Raw genomic sequence first — 20,730 nt, 5'->3', positions numbered from 1 at the left:
GCGGTTGTTAGACATTTCCAAGGTCCATGATGTCACTAGTCCTGAGTAATTGTGTAAGTTATCACTACTAAGGATGATTTCATTTTTATTGAACAGCCTTAAATCAAATTAGAAAGGTGTTGTCACTATGCTGTTCCTACCACTGCTATACTCAGTGCTATTGTGCAATGCTGAACATAATTGCAATGCATTGGCTTTATACCTTGGCAGAGTTATTTACTGCCTCCTTTCCTTGGATGCTTGCATGACAACTTCTGATATCATTAGCCTGAAAGGCTCCTGCTTGATCCTCGAAGTTCTGTGCCTGATGTGCAAGGAGCAGTAGTGATTTACTAGGATGGTTTTTTGAATTAAGTTGGTGATAAGCAGAATAGAACTGATCAGATATAAAATGTCCTTTAAGTCATATGGATAATATACACTATGACAGATTGTGAGGGAAAAGGACAAACAAGAATGAGTTGAACTGTTGTATCATATCCTAAAATGGAAGTACTTGAGTAGGGAAAGTTTGCTGAGAAAATAAGGAATTTTATTCTGGCCATGTTGGATTGAAATTTATGTGAGAAACATGGAAACTGAAATCAAATGTATGGGTACATGTGAAACCTTAACTGGAGAATACAACTTTACAAAATGAATATTATTTAATGCCATCAAAAAAACGAACATAGAAAAGCATTGCCTTTCTCTTTTGAAAATTTACTATAAGCCAACATTCATAGACTACAATAAACGTCTAAGATTTATTTTTATTTTCCCCACTTGTATTTTGAATTATTTGTTATAGTGATGATTGTATATCTTCCCTATGATTTAACTTTTGTCCCAAGTATTTATTGAATTTGGTTGAACACTACAAGTACAAATCAAGAAGGATCAGTTTGTAACTTCTAGTACTTATGTTTTGTGTGTTTTAGAGTATCTACATTGTTGGCAGAACATGGTTCTTTGGGGTCTGGGGCCTACAGATCAGTAGGTGAATGGCTGGAAGCAATCAAAATGGGTCGGTACACAGAGATTTTCATGGAAAATGGATACAGTTCAATGGACGCTGTGGCTCAGGTGACCTTGGAGTGAGTAGTTTTTCTGATCATTTTTACATAGTTGTTGGGGCACCAAAAGTACATTCAGACACCAGAGTGGACGCGATCAAGGGAAAACAGTTAACCTGTGTCCATATGTGGCAGCTTTCAAAGAAGCCTCATCTTTTTTAGCCTGTGCTGTTAACAGCTGCATGGTTCATGCTTCTTGTGTCCAGTATCTTTGCTATTTTCTTCATCCAACCTCACTTGAGTGTTTGGATAATTGGGATTACAACTCCTTGGCAAAGTACTGGTACTTTGTGTTGTGCAAAAAGATGTTTTCTTGAGTTTTTAATACTGGTACTTATGTTATATGAATGTAAATATAAAACAAAACAAGCTGTAAGCACAATTGGTGTGGTTAGTCCTGTGTAACAAAAAAATAAATAAATAAATTAAAAAGAAAGAAGAAAAACAAACTAAAGAGAAAGTAAAAGACAGACAGAAAGAGAGAGTGAGAGAGAGAGAAAGAAAGGAAGGAAGAAAGAAAGAAAGAAAGAAAGAAAGAAAGAAAGAAAGAAAGAAAGAAAGAAAGAAAAAGGAAAGGAAAAGGAAAGGAAAGAAAAGGGAAAAGGGAAAAGGGAAAAGGGAAAAGGGAAAAGGGAAAAGGGAAAAGGGAAAAGGGAAAAGGGAAAAGGGAAAAGGGAAAAGGGAAAAGGGAAAAGGGAAAAGGGAAAAGGGAAAAGGGAAAAGGGAAAAGGGAAAAGGGAAAAGGGAAAAGGAAAGGAAAGGAAAGGAAAGGAAAGGAAAGGAAAGGAAAGGAAAGGAAAGGAAAGGAAAGGAAAGGAAAGGAAAGATTCCCAAATGACAAAATGTCAGATTTTAACGGTGAATACCCAGGTAATAGTTTAAAGTTTTCCTGGCAGGAATTTCATTTTATACCTACATGGTGCAACTTATATTCTTGAAGTCTGAGAATATGTTAGATCCTGCCTCTGATGCATTGTTATTTGGAACAATCTCAGTGGAACCAATTGTGCCCATTTCCGTTTGCACGTTTAAGATACAATTTATCGAATCCTATTAAATAAAAACTACTAGAGCTAAATATTGAATTCTTTAAGATTGTAAGTCATTTGTACTTTATTATATACTCTTTATGTGTAATTATTTTAGCCTAATTGTTATTTGTGAAAATTAATTGTCCTATGATGGTTCCATCTAGAGTTCATCTAAATGAATAATGTTTTAACCTGTGCAAAGATAACTGACTTCAAATGACCTGCCAATTTAAGGGTTAAAATATTGTTTTAAGGACTTTAAAATGTTAGGATGCTCTAAGTCATGAAACCACTGTCTTCACTCCATCCCTTCATGTAATACCAATAGTGAGAGGTTCTCTAGACATTCCCACATACCATTTTGGCATTCTTGATTCATTGAGTTCACTGCTCATCCACAGGAAAGGTAACAGGGTACCATTTATTACCAATAAATATCACAGTCTCAGCACTGTCTTCCTTTGTACTGATCTCTAAACAGACATAAAATCACAATCACTGGGCTTGATTTCCTAGTTTACTTAATCCCATTCTCACAGTCACTACTAAATCACGTCTTCTTGAAGCCATGAATATTTTGCCCATTATTTCTTTGATGCTCAAGAATCTCATCTGTGCTGTATTTAAAACAGTATACTAAAAATAATTCCTAATGATTTAAAACTATTTTTACATAATTGCTATTTAATTTTTCAGTAAAAATGGTCATTTTAATTTATTAAAGTCATTTGTCATTTTATATTAAAATGATACTGTAGGTATTTCTTCTACCCAATGTCAGATTACTTGTACATATACAATAAAATTATTTGCATTAAACAATGTCTCTGTCTTTATTAAGAGAGTACATGGTCATATATTTAGTTAGAACTGTTACAGACAATACAAAAGTATTTATTTTATTCTCTAAAATTTATTTTGGGTGAGTGTGTGTGTTATCTTTCTATGAATTGCTTTATTTTCGGGGACCTCAAAATAATAGAAATATGTTTAGTATTATTGTATTCTGTTTTTACATTTTTTAAAAAAATGTCTTTCCTATTTATTTTTGTAACTTCCTAGACTCTCTTTATTGTGCATGTACTTTCTCAAGACTGAAGGTGCTGTTCTATCTTTTTATACTTGTTCTTCTCTTGTTAAACTGCCCCTTTCAATTTACCTTTCAAATCATTTATGACAGATAGTAAAGTCAAAGAATGTTATCTTTTGTAAATTGCTTCAAATTCCTGAGATCCATAGTCATTACCATTATCCTTACTGGGAATTGGGCATGCACTCCATCTCCAAAGATACTAATTTTTTGAAGGGCTTAAAATTATTTGGAGCATGCCCTGTTGTTTATAGTGACTTTTTTTTAAATGATTACAGTACTTGTAATTAGTAGGATATATTTATCAAGACCTTATTTCAAGTAAAACACAAAATAAGAAATCATTGGTTTCTCCTTGGTCAATGACTAAAGAATCATTTGTATAGGTCTTTGACCTTAACAAAGAGAAAAAATAAAATTGCCCACTGTTGATAAATAACACAAAAGAAATGGGGTAGCCACACAATTCAGAGGCATACTCTTGGAACACCCTGACCATAACTTGTATATCTAGTCACCACCAATATCTAACTATTAATTGTGTGGATCTTGGGAAAGATTTCAATAAGATAATAGTGTTATTCCTGGGGCTAGTACTTACTTGATGTGTAAATATTTAGCAAAAATGTAAAACAAAAAGCAAATGCACAAAGTATTATACATACAAAATGTATTTCTCTGATGACAAGTTTGGGTGCCTATAAGATTTATAAATGTAAGCATTGAAACCAGGCAGTAGTGGCGCATGCCTTTAACCCCAGCAATTGGGAGGCAGAGCCAGGCAGATTTCTGAGTTCAGTGCCAGCTTGGTCTACAGAGTGAGTTCCAGGACAGCCAGAGCTACACAGAGAAACCCAGTCTGATAGCATTGGAAATGTAAATGAGGAAAATACCTAATAAAAAATTTACAAAAACAAAACAAAACAAAACAAAACAAAACAAAACAAACAAACAAACCAAAAACAAAAACAAAAGCAAAGCATTGAAAACTGTTCAGACTATAACCATTGGCTAAAAGTCACCTTCATGTGGGTTATTTTTTTATCAACTATTGCCAGTATTTATATGAGAAATAAAAATTAAGAACTTAAGTGTCTTGTCGTAAGCTATATTTGATAAGATTAACTTTTAACTTTAGATGCTTTTGCCGAACTTCTATTCCCAAACCATGCTCTTCTGTCTGTATACAGTAATCATATTTAAATAATCATAGCTAAAAAATGGCAAGACTCTTCTATCATAAGTACTATGAGTTACTGTTGAAAGGGAAACTGAGCTGGAGGCAAATAGTAAGTTGAAGCTAAAGATTTCAAGTAAGGAAACCAGGAAGGGTGACAACATTTGAAATGTAAATAAATAAAACAACCAATATTTAAAAAAGAAAAAAAAATTCAAGTAAGGGCACAGTCAAAGCTGTTTTATACATTTCTTCTCTGGCCAAAGCTTTCTAACCTTGGTTATTTAGAAAATTAGGAAAGTCGAGTGAATTTAAATATTATAATAATTTTATGAAAGCAGAATAGATTTCTGAAACAGTTATATGGATAGAGTCTATGATACTGAAACAACAGTTTTCTAAATCTGGAACCCAAATTTGTGCAGCCCTAACACAAATAGCTTCATTAACCTGTGAAAGAATTCATTACACATAATTTACTGTGTTCTCAAAGCACTCAGAGGAGAGCTTGCTAGTCTCTGTACTCTGTGCAATTTAGCTAAAATTCCAACAGCCTGTTTAAAAAAAAAAAAAAGAAAAGAAAAGAAAAACAAGGTCTCATCTCTACAAAACAATTGATTATTCTCTTGACAAGTGTATTTACCTTGCACAGACCTCATAACTGACTAATCAGAATTTTTTAAATATACTAGGAAAAAAACTGACATCACAAGGCTCCATGATAAAACCGATTAAGGCAAAATTTTATGAAGTTGAGTGATTATTCATTTCTCTCTCATGTCCCTTCTAACATCCAGCTAGTAGTGATAGAAGTTAATTCTACTGACATGGTATATAAAGCACAATGGAGAATAAACAAACTCTGTGTGTGTCATCTGTCTCTCTGTCTGTCTGCCTCTCTTTGTCTCTGTCTGTCTCTGACTCTCCATCTGTCTCTGTCTATCTGTCTCTCTTTGTCTCTCTGTCTCTCTGGTATCTACATATAGCTACACTGTTGAGCACATGTATGCATATACCACATGTGCATACTCAGGAACACAACATTCATGCACATGTAAATACAATGGAAAGAAAACAAAAAGCTGTTGGAAAGGGGAAATGTGTGAGGCAAAACTACTTACAATGTTTTAATGCATTCGTCAATACTGGAAAAATATACTCAAGATTCAAATAATTTTCTAAAAGACAAAATTAACTCTCCCAGAGAGTATCTGAGAACATTTAAATTGCCTAAATAGTTACTCTCTCTCCTTTCCTTGGAAAATCATATTATGAATATTTCTGTTACAAGCATATTAAAATGATTTGTTTTCTCTGTATATCACTTTCTTAACTTCTTTTTTGTTTGTTTGTTTGTTTGTTTGTTTCAAGACTGGGTTTCTCTGTATAGCCCTGGCTCTGTATAGTCCTGGAACTCACTTTGTAGACCAGGCTGGTCTTGAACTCAGAAATCCAGCTGCCTCTGCCTCCCAAGTGCTGGGATTAAAGGCATGTGCCACCATGCCCAGCTCACTTTCTTAACTTCTAAAGTGACAAACCATACTTCATAAAATATCATCGAACTCTATTAAGGATGTACATTATTTATAAAAATGTTTAAAGTGTAGTTTGGTGATTTCTTTTGTAATTATTTTACTGTAATTTCATTTATCTCTTAGGAAGAAATAAGGGACGTGGGAAAGAGGAAGAGAGAGGGCAAAGGAGGGTGGAAAATAATTTCAGTATTCTAGCCATATAAATGTATGTACAGAAATGATCTGATAATATACTAATGCGGACAAGCTATTTTATGTATTTTTAAATGGGAAGATTAGGGCAAATTTAACTTAAAATCTGTTTGTATGAAATTTTCCAGTCATGTATGTTTATATACTCTTAATTCTAACACATGAAAAGAGAAATTAATTATGACTCCCATAAACACACATTCTGTACCCATATTCATTAACCAAAGACAATTCTCCAAAACATTATTTTTGGAGAAATAAGATAATTCTTATATTAACATATTGGATTCTTTTGTGATTAGTTAATTTTGGAGAAATAAATCACATATAAAAAAGTCAATCTAGAACTGGGCGTGGTGGTGCACACCTTTAATCCCAATACTCGGGAGGCAGAGGCAGTATTTCTGATTTCCAGGCCAGCCTGATCTACAAAATGAGTTCCAGCACAGCTAAGGCTATACATAGAAACCCTGTTTCAAATAAATAAATAAATAAATAAATAAATAAATAAATAAATAAATAAATAAACAAATAAACGAATAAACGAATAAATAAAAATAAAAAATAAAAAAAACTAATGTATCAATGTCATGTTAGGCTTGTCAGAATATACTGCAAGTGTACACACACACACACACACCCTCACATTAAAGTGTTCTTACATTTGAAAAGTCCATTTCATTTGAGTTGGAAACTCAATACATTTTGGGTTTGAAGTCAGTGGGAATAAACAGTAATAGTTATTTTAAACATTATTTTTACTTGAGTAATAATGAATTAAGTAACTCGAACACATATGTTACTTAAATGTCTCTCAGTACTTTGAGTCTTATCACTTAGGATTTCACTATGCAAATGACAATTTTGAAATATGTCTTCTAGTTCAAAAAATGCTTTACTAGGGATTCATTATTTCCAAGCTCAAAAGCTAATCCTTTTGCTCTTGGGTATGTTCAATACTTTGCTCATGAACACCCATAAATATTCACTTTACACAATTTTTCATGAAATATATAAAATAATTTAAATTGCCTGAAAATGGAAAGTATATTAAAATGCAGATTCATTATGAAACTTCAGTGAAAACAGCAACAGACAAATGTTTGGTTCTTTTGGGATTTTCTGCATTCAATATTTACACAACTTCCTGTGATAGAAATAAGTCAATTTTTGCATTTAATGGGAAATGTTTTCTAAAATCACATCCAAAAGTAACAACAAATCTAAGTTTGGATTTCATAGCTAGGTACCAGTTTTTAGTCCTACCTCTGTTGTCTACTGGTATGTATTACAGCCAAATTTTCCAAATTTGTGACTACTTATCCATAAAGTAAAACTTTTAAATATTCAGTATTTCTGTGAGATGCCTTTCTAGTATGAATAATCTGAAAGTTCATTAGTTATCATCAGTTGTTTTTATGTTTAATGATGTTTAATGTTTTTTTAATTCCAGTAGTAATTCCAGTAGTAATTCTTCAGTGTCTTCAGCACTTTATCATAATGAGGAGTCGTTGCCTTTTATTCTAGTATCCGTTCAGCAGAAGCCAGGACAGCTGTTAAGTAACCTACAATGCATAGAATAGTCTCTTAATGGCATAAACTCACCTATCCAATGGGCAAGCCCGATAATGCCAATTAGATTGGAAAGAAATGCAAGTCAATTCAAATATAGTCTCTTTATTTGTACTTTAATCTTCAATTAAATATTATTTTCAATTATCTATTTCTGTGGTAACAATGATGACTTTGTTTCTGAGTGGATTTTTATTAAATCTATGTTTTGCTGATGATTCTCTTGCAAACCACATCAGCAATTATTATCCATATATTGGGCAATGAGATCTTGTAATTATTATTTAATTGTAAGAAAGAAATATATCACTGTCATAAGAACTTGTAGCATTTTGTTTGTCTGTTTTTCTCATTTCCTAAAACTCTCATAAGAAATTCAGAAAACATAAAGTAGACAAGAAATATGAAATTTTCTTAGTAGATGGTTCTTCCAAAGGATGACAAGGGTGGAGCCAAGGCGTCTCAGTCTTCTTGCTAAGGGATACCTTTGTGCTACTTGATCCTATTGTGTTTACCCAACATGATATTGTTCTCATTGTCTTTTATTGTGTAGATATCTATGAAAATTATAGGTAAAATATTGATTGCAAAACCTTTCCATTAATAGATTAATGTCTTTAGCCAGGTGATTTCTTACAGAAATCTAATATGCTAGATATATTTTTCATTTAGCATTTTGAATTATAAGTGCTGTTTTCCTAGAATTAGTACATATAATTTTCCAAATATGTAGATTGATCATATTTGTTCAAAAAACCTTTTAAGAAATACTTTCCTTTAATGGTGTATGAAATAGCATTTAAAATCAATGTTTAGCTATGTCAGATGTCATGAATTTAGAAACAAACATTTTAAAATTTCTTCTGAACAATATTTTTTTTAAAACATAAAAAAAACAATCTAGGTTGAAAGGCTTTTTGAAAGTATATAGTCTTCCAAATTCTGTAAATGTCAAAAGAAAACAAAAGCTAATGTATTATTTAATAAAAGATGAAACTGTAGCACTCTGAACCTGAACTACAATATGACACAGAATACTGTGAGAAAAGCACTGTAGTAATGATTACTGCCTAAGGGTGTCTGTCATGGATAATGGCTACATGGGATGAATGAGTCTCTTAAAGTGCTTGGTCTTCAATTGATAAATTGATAAATTATGTTTTTTATTTCTTTTAGCAAAGAAAATGTTTGATGTGGTTTTAGGATCACGTTTTCAATACTGTTCAATGAAACTGTACCCATTAAGTTCAGTATTTATGGATAAGATATAAACATTCATTTTTCATCACTATGTACCATTTAAATAATGATTGTCATCTACGGGAATAAATGTATATTTCCTTAGACTGCAAATAGATTTTTTTTCTCAAGGAACAATTTTAAAACCCACCTTTGAGAACTGGACTGTGACTCTCTAAACGTGTCACTACTTTATGACTAATTCCTGCAAAACTTTTCCCCTGTGCCAGCGTGAGATTTTGAGGTGTGCTACAAATTGAATCAATACATACATCCAATGTGTGCTCTCTTCATGCAGGGATTTGAGGCGCCTGGGAGTGACTCTGGTCGGTCACCAGAAGAAGATCATGAGCAGCCTTCAAGAGATGAAGGTGCAGATGGTAAACGGGATGGTGCCAGTGTGACCCGCACATGGGTCACTTCTCCAAGTGAACAATTCAGCACTTTGTAAACAACCCTGAGATGTATTTTAACAGAGAAAGGGAAAAGTGTGGTTTCTAAAACTTTGGAGGCATTTGCCTTAACTTTTGAGTTTATAATCAATATTTTACTAAAATCTCCAGATCTTCCTCTTAATGTCTTCATTTCCACGATGCACAGGTAACCTGCAAAAAGAGCTAACATGAGGATCAACATCCTTTATTAAAATAGTAACGAAATCTTCCCCACTTCTTCCATGGAATATTGTACACGAAATGTATCAAGCTAGAGCACCTTTAGAGACTGTTAAGGCAGCCCCTTTCAAAACTTCCAGGGATCAACTTGAAAGGAAAAGATTTAAAGCCATGTGTGGGCTTAGAAAAGCTGCATTTTACTGACGTTTACTTCAAGTCTTAATTGTCTACATGAGTGTATTGAAGAGCAATATGATTAGATTATTTCTTAAATAGAGTTTGTAATTTAAAATGAAATTACATGTTGTTAAGTTATAGAAGATAGTTTATAAACATGTTGCTTGGTGAAGGAAAAGTTCAATACAGGGTGTATATTTATTTTTCTGTGTTATAAAATTACTTTTAGTTGCTCTTCTAGAGAGTATTAGGTAATGAATGTGTATATATGTATAGTTTGCAATATATGCAGGAACTGACTTACATTGAAATTTTGTGTGTGTGTGTGTGTGTGTGTGTGTGTGCGCGCGCGCGTGTGTTTGAATATGTCAAGGGTATTGTTCTGCTTGCCTTTTGGATAGTGTTTTAATTTTGACAACATACAGGAAAGTGTCTTCTAGACTCTATCATGGGTAAAAGAGTAGGAAGCTGTAGACCAAATTCCCATCCAAGTTGGTATCTTATGCTCTCATTTTGACAGCAACTAATTAGTTTATTTAAACAGCTAATGCCTCTAGACTAAATTCCCTTTGGATTTTACAAACACTCCCTACCTGTCTGTGACAGAGAAGTTCTTACCATTAGTCTTTCATGCTTCTTTGAAATTCCACCTAAGTTCCTGAAAATATCTTCTAAAGCAAAGTTGACACAAAGGGCACACTCTTGAAGAAGAGAGATGTGACTGGGCTGGCCTCTGTTAACATCCAGTTCATGCAGAGGGTACTCTAAATCTCCCTTCATGCTTATCCATTTGTGACCACTCCCACTGTGACTCATTCACAGAGAGTTTGATACTAAGACAGCAGTAAAAAGTGAAGAAAAAATATGATTTGCTCAGAATTTTGTTTCAACTTTCCTTTCATTGATAACTGTGCACTTTGTAATTACGTTTTGTCCTCCATACATAACAGTGAATATGCTTGGAAAAAAGCAATGTGAAGTATTTTAAGAATTAGAATTTTTAGGTAGTTTATGATAGTCCTTCAGTATAGTTTATATATTACAGCAGAAAAGGGGTGATGTTTATGGAAAAAAAATCCATGCAGTCTATTTAAATGTTCATATGAATGAGCATGATAGTAAGAAGAACAATATTTTATACTATTATGCTGTATAAAATCTGGAGAATGGTATGTGATATTTGAGGAGCAAGGAACTTAGGTAACAGCTTACACTACTACATTGGAAAAAGCATGTATGAGTGGAGCGAGATCTGCAGGGGGAGATGCAAGTATTTTGTGAACACCACTCCTTTTTCTCTTATAGGTATATGTTTCACTTCAATATTAACCCATATAAGAAACAAACGGGGGACTTACTATTTAGTCCCCCTTTATTTAGAGGGTAAAATAGCTCTTTGCTAAATACGGAAAGAGCAAACTTACAAAAGGATGTGAAGCATCAAACCATTTTCTATATCACACATTTATTCCCCTCTCTGAATAACACTGTAAATCCACACTGTGTTCAAGAATTATCTAAAAGTTTAGTGACCCTTTCAGAACATATTGAGAGTAGTTTAATACTATCTTGGTAAACATCACAGAGAGATATCATTATGAAAACACATTTACATATTTAAATAAACATAAAGTCATTGAAACTAGTTACCATTGTACAAATAATTTTATTTGAATCTAAGTGACAGAGTAGTGTTGAGAACTTCAAGACAAAGAATTATTTACAGATCCACATTTTAGTGGCTTTACAAGGCACAACTCTGAAGAATGAAAAATGCATTCTAATTTGTTTTCTAACTTTGTATGGTCTGAGATTATCGGTAGACATATATCTAAGAGGCTGGCTGTTAGAGTGATGATTTCATTTTCTCAAAATAGAATATAAATTAATTTGATTCAAATTTATTTCCCTTTGCAATTCAAGTGCTACATGCAGAGAGTAATTCAGAAGGGAATCTGAATAGCCACACAGCTTTCATCCATACCTCGGTTTGTTTGAGGGTTGCTAAAGACTGTCCCTCTGATTTTAAAAGAAATAGACTTTTAAATTATAAGTGCTCTGTCTCCCAAAGAGGAGAGAAAACCTTTCTAAAATATTTGTTCACCACTGGATGTGTCACCAATTGAAAAGTGCCAAACTCATTGATCAATGTGAGAAGCGCAGCAGGGAGAGGAGCCAGCTCTCTTGAAATGTAGTGAGTCTGCTGTTCAGCACAAGACTCTGTAAATCCTGACGTGTGAATCCTCTTGCTGTGCCTTCATTTCCTTACCCATGGACTCCCAAAAATGAAGCATAAGGTTCCATAATCTGCACACATACGACTGATTTGTAAAAATGATATGTGTCTGTATTGTAAGAAGGAACAACCCGGAATCATCCTATTTGAAGTCATTCGGTTACTATGGTTATCAATCATAATTGACATCTAATCTTGCCATTCACTAGCATGTGTGGTGACGTTTCTTTCCTCTCTTTGAAATGTATCAGTTGTATGTGAAATGTAAAGATACTGATTTTCGCCTCTTAAAAATATTATAAGGTGCATGTGTTTTTAATTTCTGTGTTTTATTAACCAAGCCAGTGATCTAAAGTAATAGGTTAATTGTACGATTTACATAGAAATATTTTATCAAAACTTAAGTGTGTCTAGAATTTTGGAATTGTCACAAATAATGCAAAATACCCTTAGCTCTGTTTATAAAACAATTCTAACCATTATATAATAAAAGAGATACAAGTTCACATCTCCTGTTAAGTGGAGCTGTTACTATCAGTTGAGCACTTATGCATTTGCATGTCTGCAATTTAAATTCTATGTCGAAGTGAAAAGCAGTAAAGAAGATATGTGTACGCCCACTGAAGTGGGTTTTCAGAAGCACAATGAAAAATATTCACCTTTGGAAGGTGTTTTGGTGGTAATGGTACATTAGATGGAAAGAGAGCCTGGTGTTAGAGACTTAGTAGGTATAGGATGTTGCATAGTAGTAAATATCTCTTCCTTATTTTGTTCTTTCTAAACATTAAAAGGGAAAGTAAATGTGATGATGAATTGTCTTTGTTTAAACACTGCCAGATGTTTAACCTCAATGTAAATAAGATGTAGGGATAATATGATGGTGATGATGATCCTGTAATGAACGAATGAACAGAATCAGAATGGTAACTTTATTTGAAATTTGATAGCTGAACAAGTCATCACTTTTTTTTTCTGTGCAGTAGCACAGCTGGTTACATTGAATATTTGCCTTCATTATGCTGTTAATTACATAGTAATGTATCAGGAAAGAAATAGATAAAACTTTCTGCTCATTTCTTGTTAATTTCTGAGTCTTTTCACACATCAATGATTGAGTGTTCTTATTCAGAATGACCACGTAATTGTCACATAGAAGAAGCTGCTATTTCTTTTAAAAATGTCTGTTTATAATAATGAAACTCAAATTCGTTTTCTCAATGTTAATAGGGAAAAAGAAGAAGTTGGCAAAAAATATGTTCCATATTTGCAAGCTGGGTGCTATATTCACTGAAGTTTGAGTGGTCAACTATTTGTGAATATTTAGACTACTGTAGTTTTCAATTAATTATGTAAAGGTATATATATATATATATATATATATATATATATATATATATATATATACTGAATTTGTAACAATCTGAGACTAAAGTCAGACTCTGTCCTTTGAGAATATGTTAATCAAAATCACATGGTTTCAGGTAGGCCAGAGACATCTGTGGAGCCTGTCTGATTTGTTCGTTAAAATCACATGGTTCCAGGTAGGTCAAAGACATCTGTGCAGCCTGTCTGACTCTTTCACAGGCATCAGGATATCTTGTGTTCCTGCCTCAGGATGAATTCAGGAAGGATGACCAGTTTTGTATTGGTTCCCATCTGCATCTGTTTGTGCTTTCAGTTTGTGTACATGTTTTTGTAGTGTAAGATATTAAATTTTATATTTTTTCAGAAAATAAAAAATGTTTGAATATAGAAAAAATTGATTGTCCTACTTGGTATCCCCTAATATATTAAATGGACAGCCTTTTCATAGGAATTTTATTCTCAGAAAACATTTGCTTTTCTAAATTATAAATGTGATTACTTTATGAAGTTATAAAGTTATGAGTTATAAAGATGATCATATACATTCTCCACAAAAAACATACTGCTGAATATACATTCAAACGATTTGGCACAAAGACACTGACTGATATTACAGAACATGACCTTTCATTCACGGTGACAACGTAATCCAAAATGCACGTAAGGAAAATAAAACAACAAAACAAAAAACAGAAACCACAATGAAGAAGTAAATAAAAATCAAAAATTATATGCTATTTGTACCACCTACAAAAGAACACATTTTTGTGACTGATGTCAGCTGGAGACAATCTCATCACTAGGCTGTCTCTGACAGAGACATCTGCTCTGCCACTACATAAGAATAAAACATTTACACAAGAAGGGGAATAAGAAGCAAGGCTCATTATTTGTAAGTATGATATAATGATCTTTGAAAAATGACAAGAAAGGTCTCTATTCTAGGGATTGAATTGTGTTTGTACTTGGGGAAATTACAACATAGAAAAACAACACACTGCACTTATAGAATAAAAATAAGTAAAGCTGACATTTAAAATTTGGAAGAATTAGGATTCTTTACTGACTCAGCATTTATTTTCATATGTTACTCACAACTCATTGTCATTTAGACTTACACTGTTCTTACTGTGCTACAGAGTTAAAGATACGGTTTAAATCAGTTTCCTAATCTTATATTCACTCTTCACAAAACAGAAGTAATAGAGTAGCAAGTAATTAATGAAGAAGAAATTCTAGATTGGAAATGTTCACTCTAACCTTTGAGATGCTATGCATAACCTAATTGACATCCAGGGCTACCAGGGCCTTCTTTGGACTCTGCAGACATCAGAGAGGTACACAGAGGGAGAGTAACACACACACACACACACACACACACACACACACACTATACATACATGCAAATCACTCATACAGATGAAATAAAATGATTTAAGATGTCTAGAAACTGCCACATCCAGGGATCCAACCCATAATTAGCCTCCAAACGACGACACCATTGTATACACTAGCAATCGTTGGCTGAAAGGACCCTGATATAGCTGTCTCTTGTGAGACTAGGAAGGGGCCTAGCAAACACATAAGTGGATGCTCACAGTCAGCTATTGGATGGATCACAGGGCCCCCAATGGAGGAGCTAGAGAAAGTATCCAAGGAGCTAAAGAGATCTGCAACCCTGTAGGTACAACATTATGAACTAACCAGTACCCAGGAGCTCTTGACTCTAGGTGCATATGTATCAAAAGATGGCCTAGTCGGCCATCACTGGAAAGAGAGGCCCATTGGACTTGCAAACTTTATATGCCCCAGTACAGGGGAACACCAGGGCCAAAAACTGGGAATGGATGGGTAGGGAAGTGGGTGGGAGGGTATGGGGGACTTTTGGGATAGCATTGGAAATGTAATTGAGGAAAATACATAATAAAAATATTTTTAAAAAGATGTTATAATGAATACACTTTTTCATTTTATATTTTTACATTTTATACAAAATATTTTGCTCATATTACTTCTCCTCAACTCATCTAAGATCCTTCTATTTCCTACCTTCCCAACATCATATTCTTTCTCTCTTTAAGACAACAAAACACGCATGCACGCACACACACACACACACACTCACTCACACACACACACACATAAAAGAAAAAAGTTACAAAAACTACAAATCATGAGATTTATTTTGTGTTGGCCACTTCCTGAAAAAGAGCCCTTCCTGGAGGAGTGAGTGGTATAGCCAGTGTCACTGTATCAAAGAAATAAACCTTTTCTCCCTCCCAGAAGCTACCCATAGCAAAAAGGTTCTTAGTTCTGAGCAGAACTTCATGTCCACTTTCCCTTCTCCATGCTGAGATTTTGTCTGGCTTGAATTTTTTGCAGGTCATTTTCATTATCAAATACAACAGGGATTGTGCACCTGGGAACTTATAGAATATATTCAATTTAAAGTGTCCAAGAGATTCTATGTTCCCCAAAAAGGAAACATTACTTCAGGTTCACAACACGACTTTGAAATAATAGGTTTATGCACACAATTTTAAAGCACCGTATTATTTACTGTTATTATTATACTGGAACGCACACTGAATCCCACGTGACTCCTAAAAGTTGAGTGTCTAAAATAGTAAAGGAAATGGTTTTTAGCTTTAAATATTGTGTATATGAGAAGCTATCCCAATAAAATAAAAGAAAATCACTATGAATCATATTACCTAATGCAAGTATGCCAAAGCCGAGCCTAGTCCAGAATGTTTCTCAGTAGATCTTATGCTATATCTACCTTAGGGTCAGTGTATGTGATTCTTCTTTTATCAAGAGCTGTCCACACCCCAGATCATTGAATAGTTTGAAATCCTTTTTCTCACATTATCCAATTAAAGGTCTCCTCTGTCTGGCTACTCCCTAAGCACATCTAGATATTAATCTCTGACACAAAATTTTTTAATTACAGAGTTTAATATCTTTAAAATAATCTTATACATTTGTATTTTTTCACTTTTTATCCCATATCCCAGTTTCTCCTCTTGCTTCTATGAGGGTGCTCCCCACCACACCCACTTTCACATCCTGGCATTCCCCTAGACTGGGAAATCTACCCTTCACAGGATGAAAGGCCTCCCTTCCCATTGATGTCTGACAAGGCCAACCTCTGATACATATGCAGCCGGAGCCAATAGGTTCCTCCATATATGCTCTTTGATTGGTGGCTTAGTCCCTGGGAGCACTGGGGAGGGGAGTGGATGGTTGATACTGTTGTTCCTCTTATGGGGCTGCAAACCCCTTCAGCTGTTCAGTCCTTTTTCTAACTCCTCCATTGAGAACCCCATGTTCAGTCCAATGGTTGACTTCAAGCACTAACATCTGTATTTGTCAGACTCTGGCAAACCCTCTCAGGAGCTCTATCATGTTCCTGTCAGCAAGCACTTGTTGGCATCTGTACTAGTGTCTGGATTTGATAACTATATATGGGATGGATACTCAGGTGGGGCAGTTTCTGGATGGCCTTTTCTTCAGTCTCTGCTCCACACTTTGTACCTGTATGTCCTTCCATGGTTATTTTGTTCCCCCTTCTAAGAAAGACTGAAGTATCTACACTCTGGTCTTCCTTCTTCTTGAGCTTCATGTGGTCTGTGAATTGTTTCTTGGGTATTCCAAATTTCTGGGCTAATATCCACTTAGTGAGTACATATGATGTGCGTTCTTTTGTGTTTGGGTTACCTCACTCAGGATGATATTTTGTAGTTCTATCCATTCATGCCTAAGAATGTTATGAAGTCTTTGTTTTCAGTAGCTGAGAAATTTGTATTTCTATTGAGTATGCTTGTTATTCCTTTGGGGATATCATTTGATAAAAGCAGAAATCAAGTAACTCTGTGTTTTGTGTTGCTTTGGTTTGGTTCAGTGTTTCTTGGTTTTGGCTATTGTGTTCTTGTTAAATAACAAATGTTTGTGGCAAGTAACAGAAATTATTTTGAATTTGATAGATGAAAGAAAGAACAAATTCTCTATCACATTACAGCATTGATTGATTACGGCATAGATAAATGCTGGACTTTTAAATGGTAATCTATGAAGTGGTGAATGATAATGATTTTTGAACACTCATTTATGGTGGGAAGCATGCAAAAATATTCTTGAAGGTCTAGATCCTTTATCACTCTGCCTTGATTAGCTTGTTCTAGTTTCCCATTACCTTTAATCACAGGATACATTGAAAACAACATATGCCTTAAAGGATCTGCATTTCAGATATAATCTCTCTTGACCTCCATTGTGGAAATGAGTGCAAATTACTCCTGGTAGTTTGGATCAATTACCCATTTGAACATTGTCCTTACTTTCTAAATCTGTTTATTTAAGGACCCCAGAAAACCAAGGTCTCCAGGAGAAACTCTTAGCTTCCAGTTTAATAGAAGGTTTGTTGGGTGTCCTGGGACAAGCATCCCTCTCCCCAACCAAAATCAACAAATAGACCAACAAAGCACAAGGTTGCAGAAACACAAAGAAAAAAATCTTCCTATGTAACTGTTCCTATTTCTACCTCTTGATTCCTGGACTCATAGCTCCTAGTTGTAGAAGAAACATGCATGCATTTTGAATGCATAGCCAAAGCATGTATCACCTTCTGGAGAACCTTGATTCATTGCTCCCTGCTGTCCACTATAGATATCTAGTTGGTGCTTTGAAAATCCATTCTGTTTTTTTATGAAGTGAATTGTTTGGAATAATGGGAAACATGGAAAACAAAGCAAACCAAACTAAACCAAACCAAACCAAACCAACCAACCAACCAACAAACAAACAAACAAAAACAAACAGAAATAATGATTTCATTGGGCATGGGGCCTCTGTGAAATAAGTTCCTTGGTTAGGAGAAAGCTATGTACAATACCAGAATCATTGATGAAGCCAGGGATGATGGCTTTAGAAGAAGCATTATGTGAAACAAAGGAAAATCTGTAAAGAGATTAAGTATTTCAGTAACTACAAGACACTTCCCTTCTTAGGATGGGAGTAGTCCAGTGGACTTAACCTTCTACCAGGTCACTTAAAATTGGTACAATATCAGGAGCTCAGTGTTGGATTTGGATAATGGCAGATTTGGCATCAATAAGCAGGTCTAGCCAGGTCATCATTTGTGAATGGAAGACCATGTTGTTAAGCATATACATACCCTCTTTTTTTTTTTTTATCATGGCCACTTTGTTTACGGGCAATTGACACTGAGGCAATAAGTGGGATGTGTGAGGAAAGAAGTTGATTGTCCACAGGAGTAGGCTGTCTCCTTCCAAGATGTGGGTCTTTTGTGAATTGGCTTCTGCTCTTAAGGTTTATCTACAAGTGACTTCGCCTACTGAACTATCTCCTTGGCTCACTAATACATTCTTTCTTACTAGTTTGACAACTTTACATTAGATATCAAAACCCAATGGCGGTCAATTCCATATTAAAGAAAGCCCACATATAAGACCCAAATTAAAGCTTGCGATGGTTTTTGACCTAGTCAAGATTGAACTTGACCAGTAAATGAGAACTCATGTTTTCTCCTCATCACTAAAAGTTTTGGAACCTGTTTTGATCAAATTATCTCTGTAATAATGATATCATGTGTTATACATTCTTCATACAGAAGATTCTGACCCATCTTGTAAATGAGTTTCTGACATGACCAACCATAGAAGGGTTTGGCAGCTTCAACGTTTCTATGTTTTTATCTCTAATGTTGCCCCTAAGGCCCATGTATGGATACAATTGGCTGCTAGTTTTGAGTGAAAGTAGATCCTCATGACAATATGTATAACATAGTCCAGTGAGGACAGATTTCTAAGATTCTGTAATCAATTTCTGAGGAAGAGGAAGCAGAAAGCAGAATATAAGGGGAAGGTTTTCTTCCAATTATTGGTCCAGGAAAGTGGGATGAGTAGGTGGTACTTCACTGTGAATGCCACATAAAGAGGAAATAGGGAATTCTTACCTCTAACTTTTATGAAGGTTAATGTTTTGATTTTTAGGATGTGAGACCTGCCTCACCCCACTCCAAGAAGCCATGATCAGTAGAATGAGATATACTAATAAAGACGTTGAATATAATAAAGCAATGTGTGGCTGTTTAGGGACAAAGGAAAGTAGAAAAGTCCATCTCTAATGGTGAGGTGATTAATAGAGAGTTATATTTAGTAGCTGAACACTAAAATGTGATTGTCCATAACTATAAATTTCTATTCATCTTTTTAGTCTCAGGCAATACCATTCTGTAAAGCTGTTCCATTTTTGATAAACTATGAGAATTCCTGTAGCTAAGGTAAATTAGTTTCCTAAGTAATATCACCCATTAATTTACATTGTAATCTTTACTGCCTATTGATCTTTAGTGACAGCCAGTTAGGAAAGCTGTTAATGGATTACTCATCACTTTTTTTTTTTAAAGGACAATTTGATGATTATTCCTAGCAACAGGCAACTAAGGGCCACAAGAAGGAAATCTTTCATTCTCCTTCCCAGCAAACGTCCTATGAAACTCTAAGAAGGGACCACCACTTATTTACCTGTGTGAACTCTCCTTCTAGGTCCCATTATACTAACTACCTGCTAATGGTGTTGTTAACTCTTCTGATCTTACCCCAACCTTAAAACCCCAACTCCAAAACTTTTGACTCCAAATGAATGAAGATGAAATAAGATTAAAATGTAAAAGTTCAATCCACATTGCAATCATCCAGTAGGAACAAAAATCTAGTAGTAGTCCAAATGGACTTTTTACACAAATAGACTTTTAATCTGACTGTCAATCCAGCCAGTGCTATTGGATTGTGTGGGTTTAGAGTAGAGGCAGCATTTCACAGTTCTCTGTGACAGGTTTGTATTGGAGAAAACAAAGATAAAAGTACTAAGAAAATCATCTAGGATAAGGTAGATGAGAAAGAAATGTGTGGACTAGGGAAGTGGTAGCATGATGTGGGCAATGATGGAGAGAAGAAAACCATTAAAAGTTAAAGAGGTAGTAGCAATGGAAAATGCTGATGAATTGATTTTGTTTGCTTGGGGTAAGGGAAGAACAGTTTTAAACACTCTAGCTTATGTGATAGGAACCCTGCCACAGTGAGGACATAAAAGCGATCAGCTGCAGCTCTGGTAGAGTTCACTTAATGTAGCTGAGCCCATTCTATGCTCAAATTTTCCAGACAAAGAAAAACAAAAATATTATACATTGTATAAGGTCAGTTGAACGTATATCTGGGCCCAGTGACTATTCAGATAGGAAGTGCTTATATCAGCAAAAGCACCAGTATGTAGCACAGAATAGTTAAAAATTTACAACTCCAGGGGAAAAAAAAAAGACTACAAATTTATTGACAAAACGTTGACTCTAAAAGGCATAGGCATCAATCTAAATCTTCAAAACATCATTAAGCTTAGCAATATATATATATATATATATATATAT

At 34.5% G+C, this 20,730-nt stretch overlaps 1 protein-coding gene across 6 annotated transcripts in view; it reads left to right on the top strand.

Moving 5' to 3' along the window:
• Positions 1–13,317, top strand: part of Epha5 (EPH receptor A5) — a 367,297-nt gene extending 353,980 nt beyond the window's left edge. For 2 of the 6 annotated variants that reach the window (XM_085836803.1, XM_021161798.3), the window contains 2 exons: positions 921–1,076; positions 9,190–13,317. In XM_085836803.1, the coding sequence (XP_085692929.1) occupies positions 921–1,076; positions 9,190–9,295 (262 nt within the window). In that variant the 3' untranslated portion in view covers positions 9,296–13,317. The remainder of the gene's footprint in view (positions 1–920; positions 1,077–9,189) is intronic. The other 4 variants (XM_085836802.1, XM_029477706.2, XM_085836801.1 and 1 more) reach the window with 2 other exon arrangements.
• The last annotated feature ends 7,413 nt before the right edge of the window (positions 13,318–20,730 follow it).

This window comes from Mus caroli, unplaced genomic scaffold, assembly GCF_978045245.1.
Source record: "Mus caroli unplaced genomic scaffold, Mus_caroli_1 scaffold_4, whole genome shotgun sequence".
NCBI classification, from domain to species: domain Eukaryota; kingdom Metazoa; phylum Chordata; class Mammalia; order Rodentia; family Muridae; genus Mus; species Mus caroli.
This window is presented reverse-complemented; position numbering and strand designations above follow the sequence as displayed.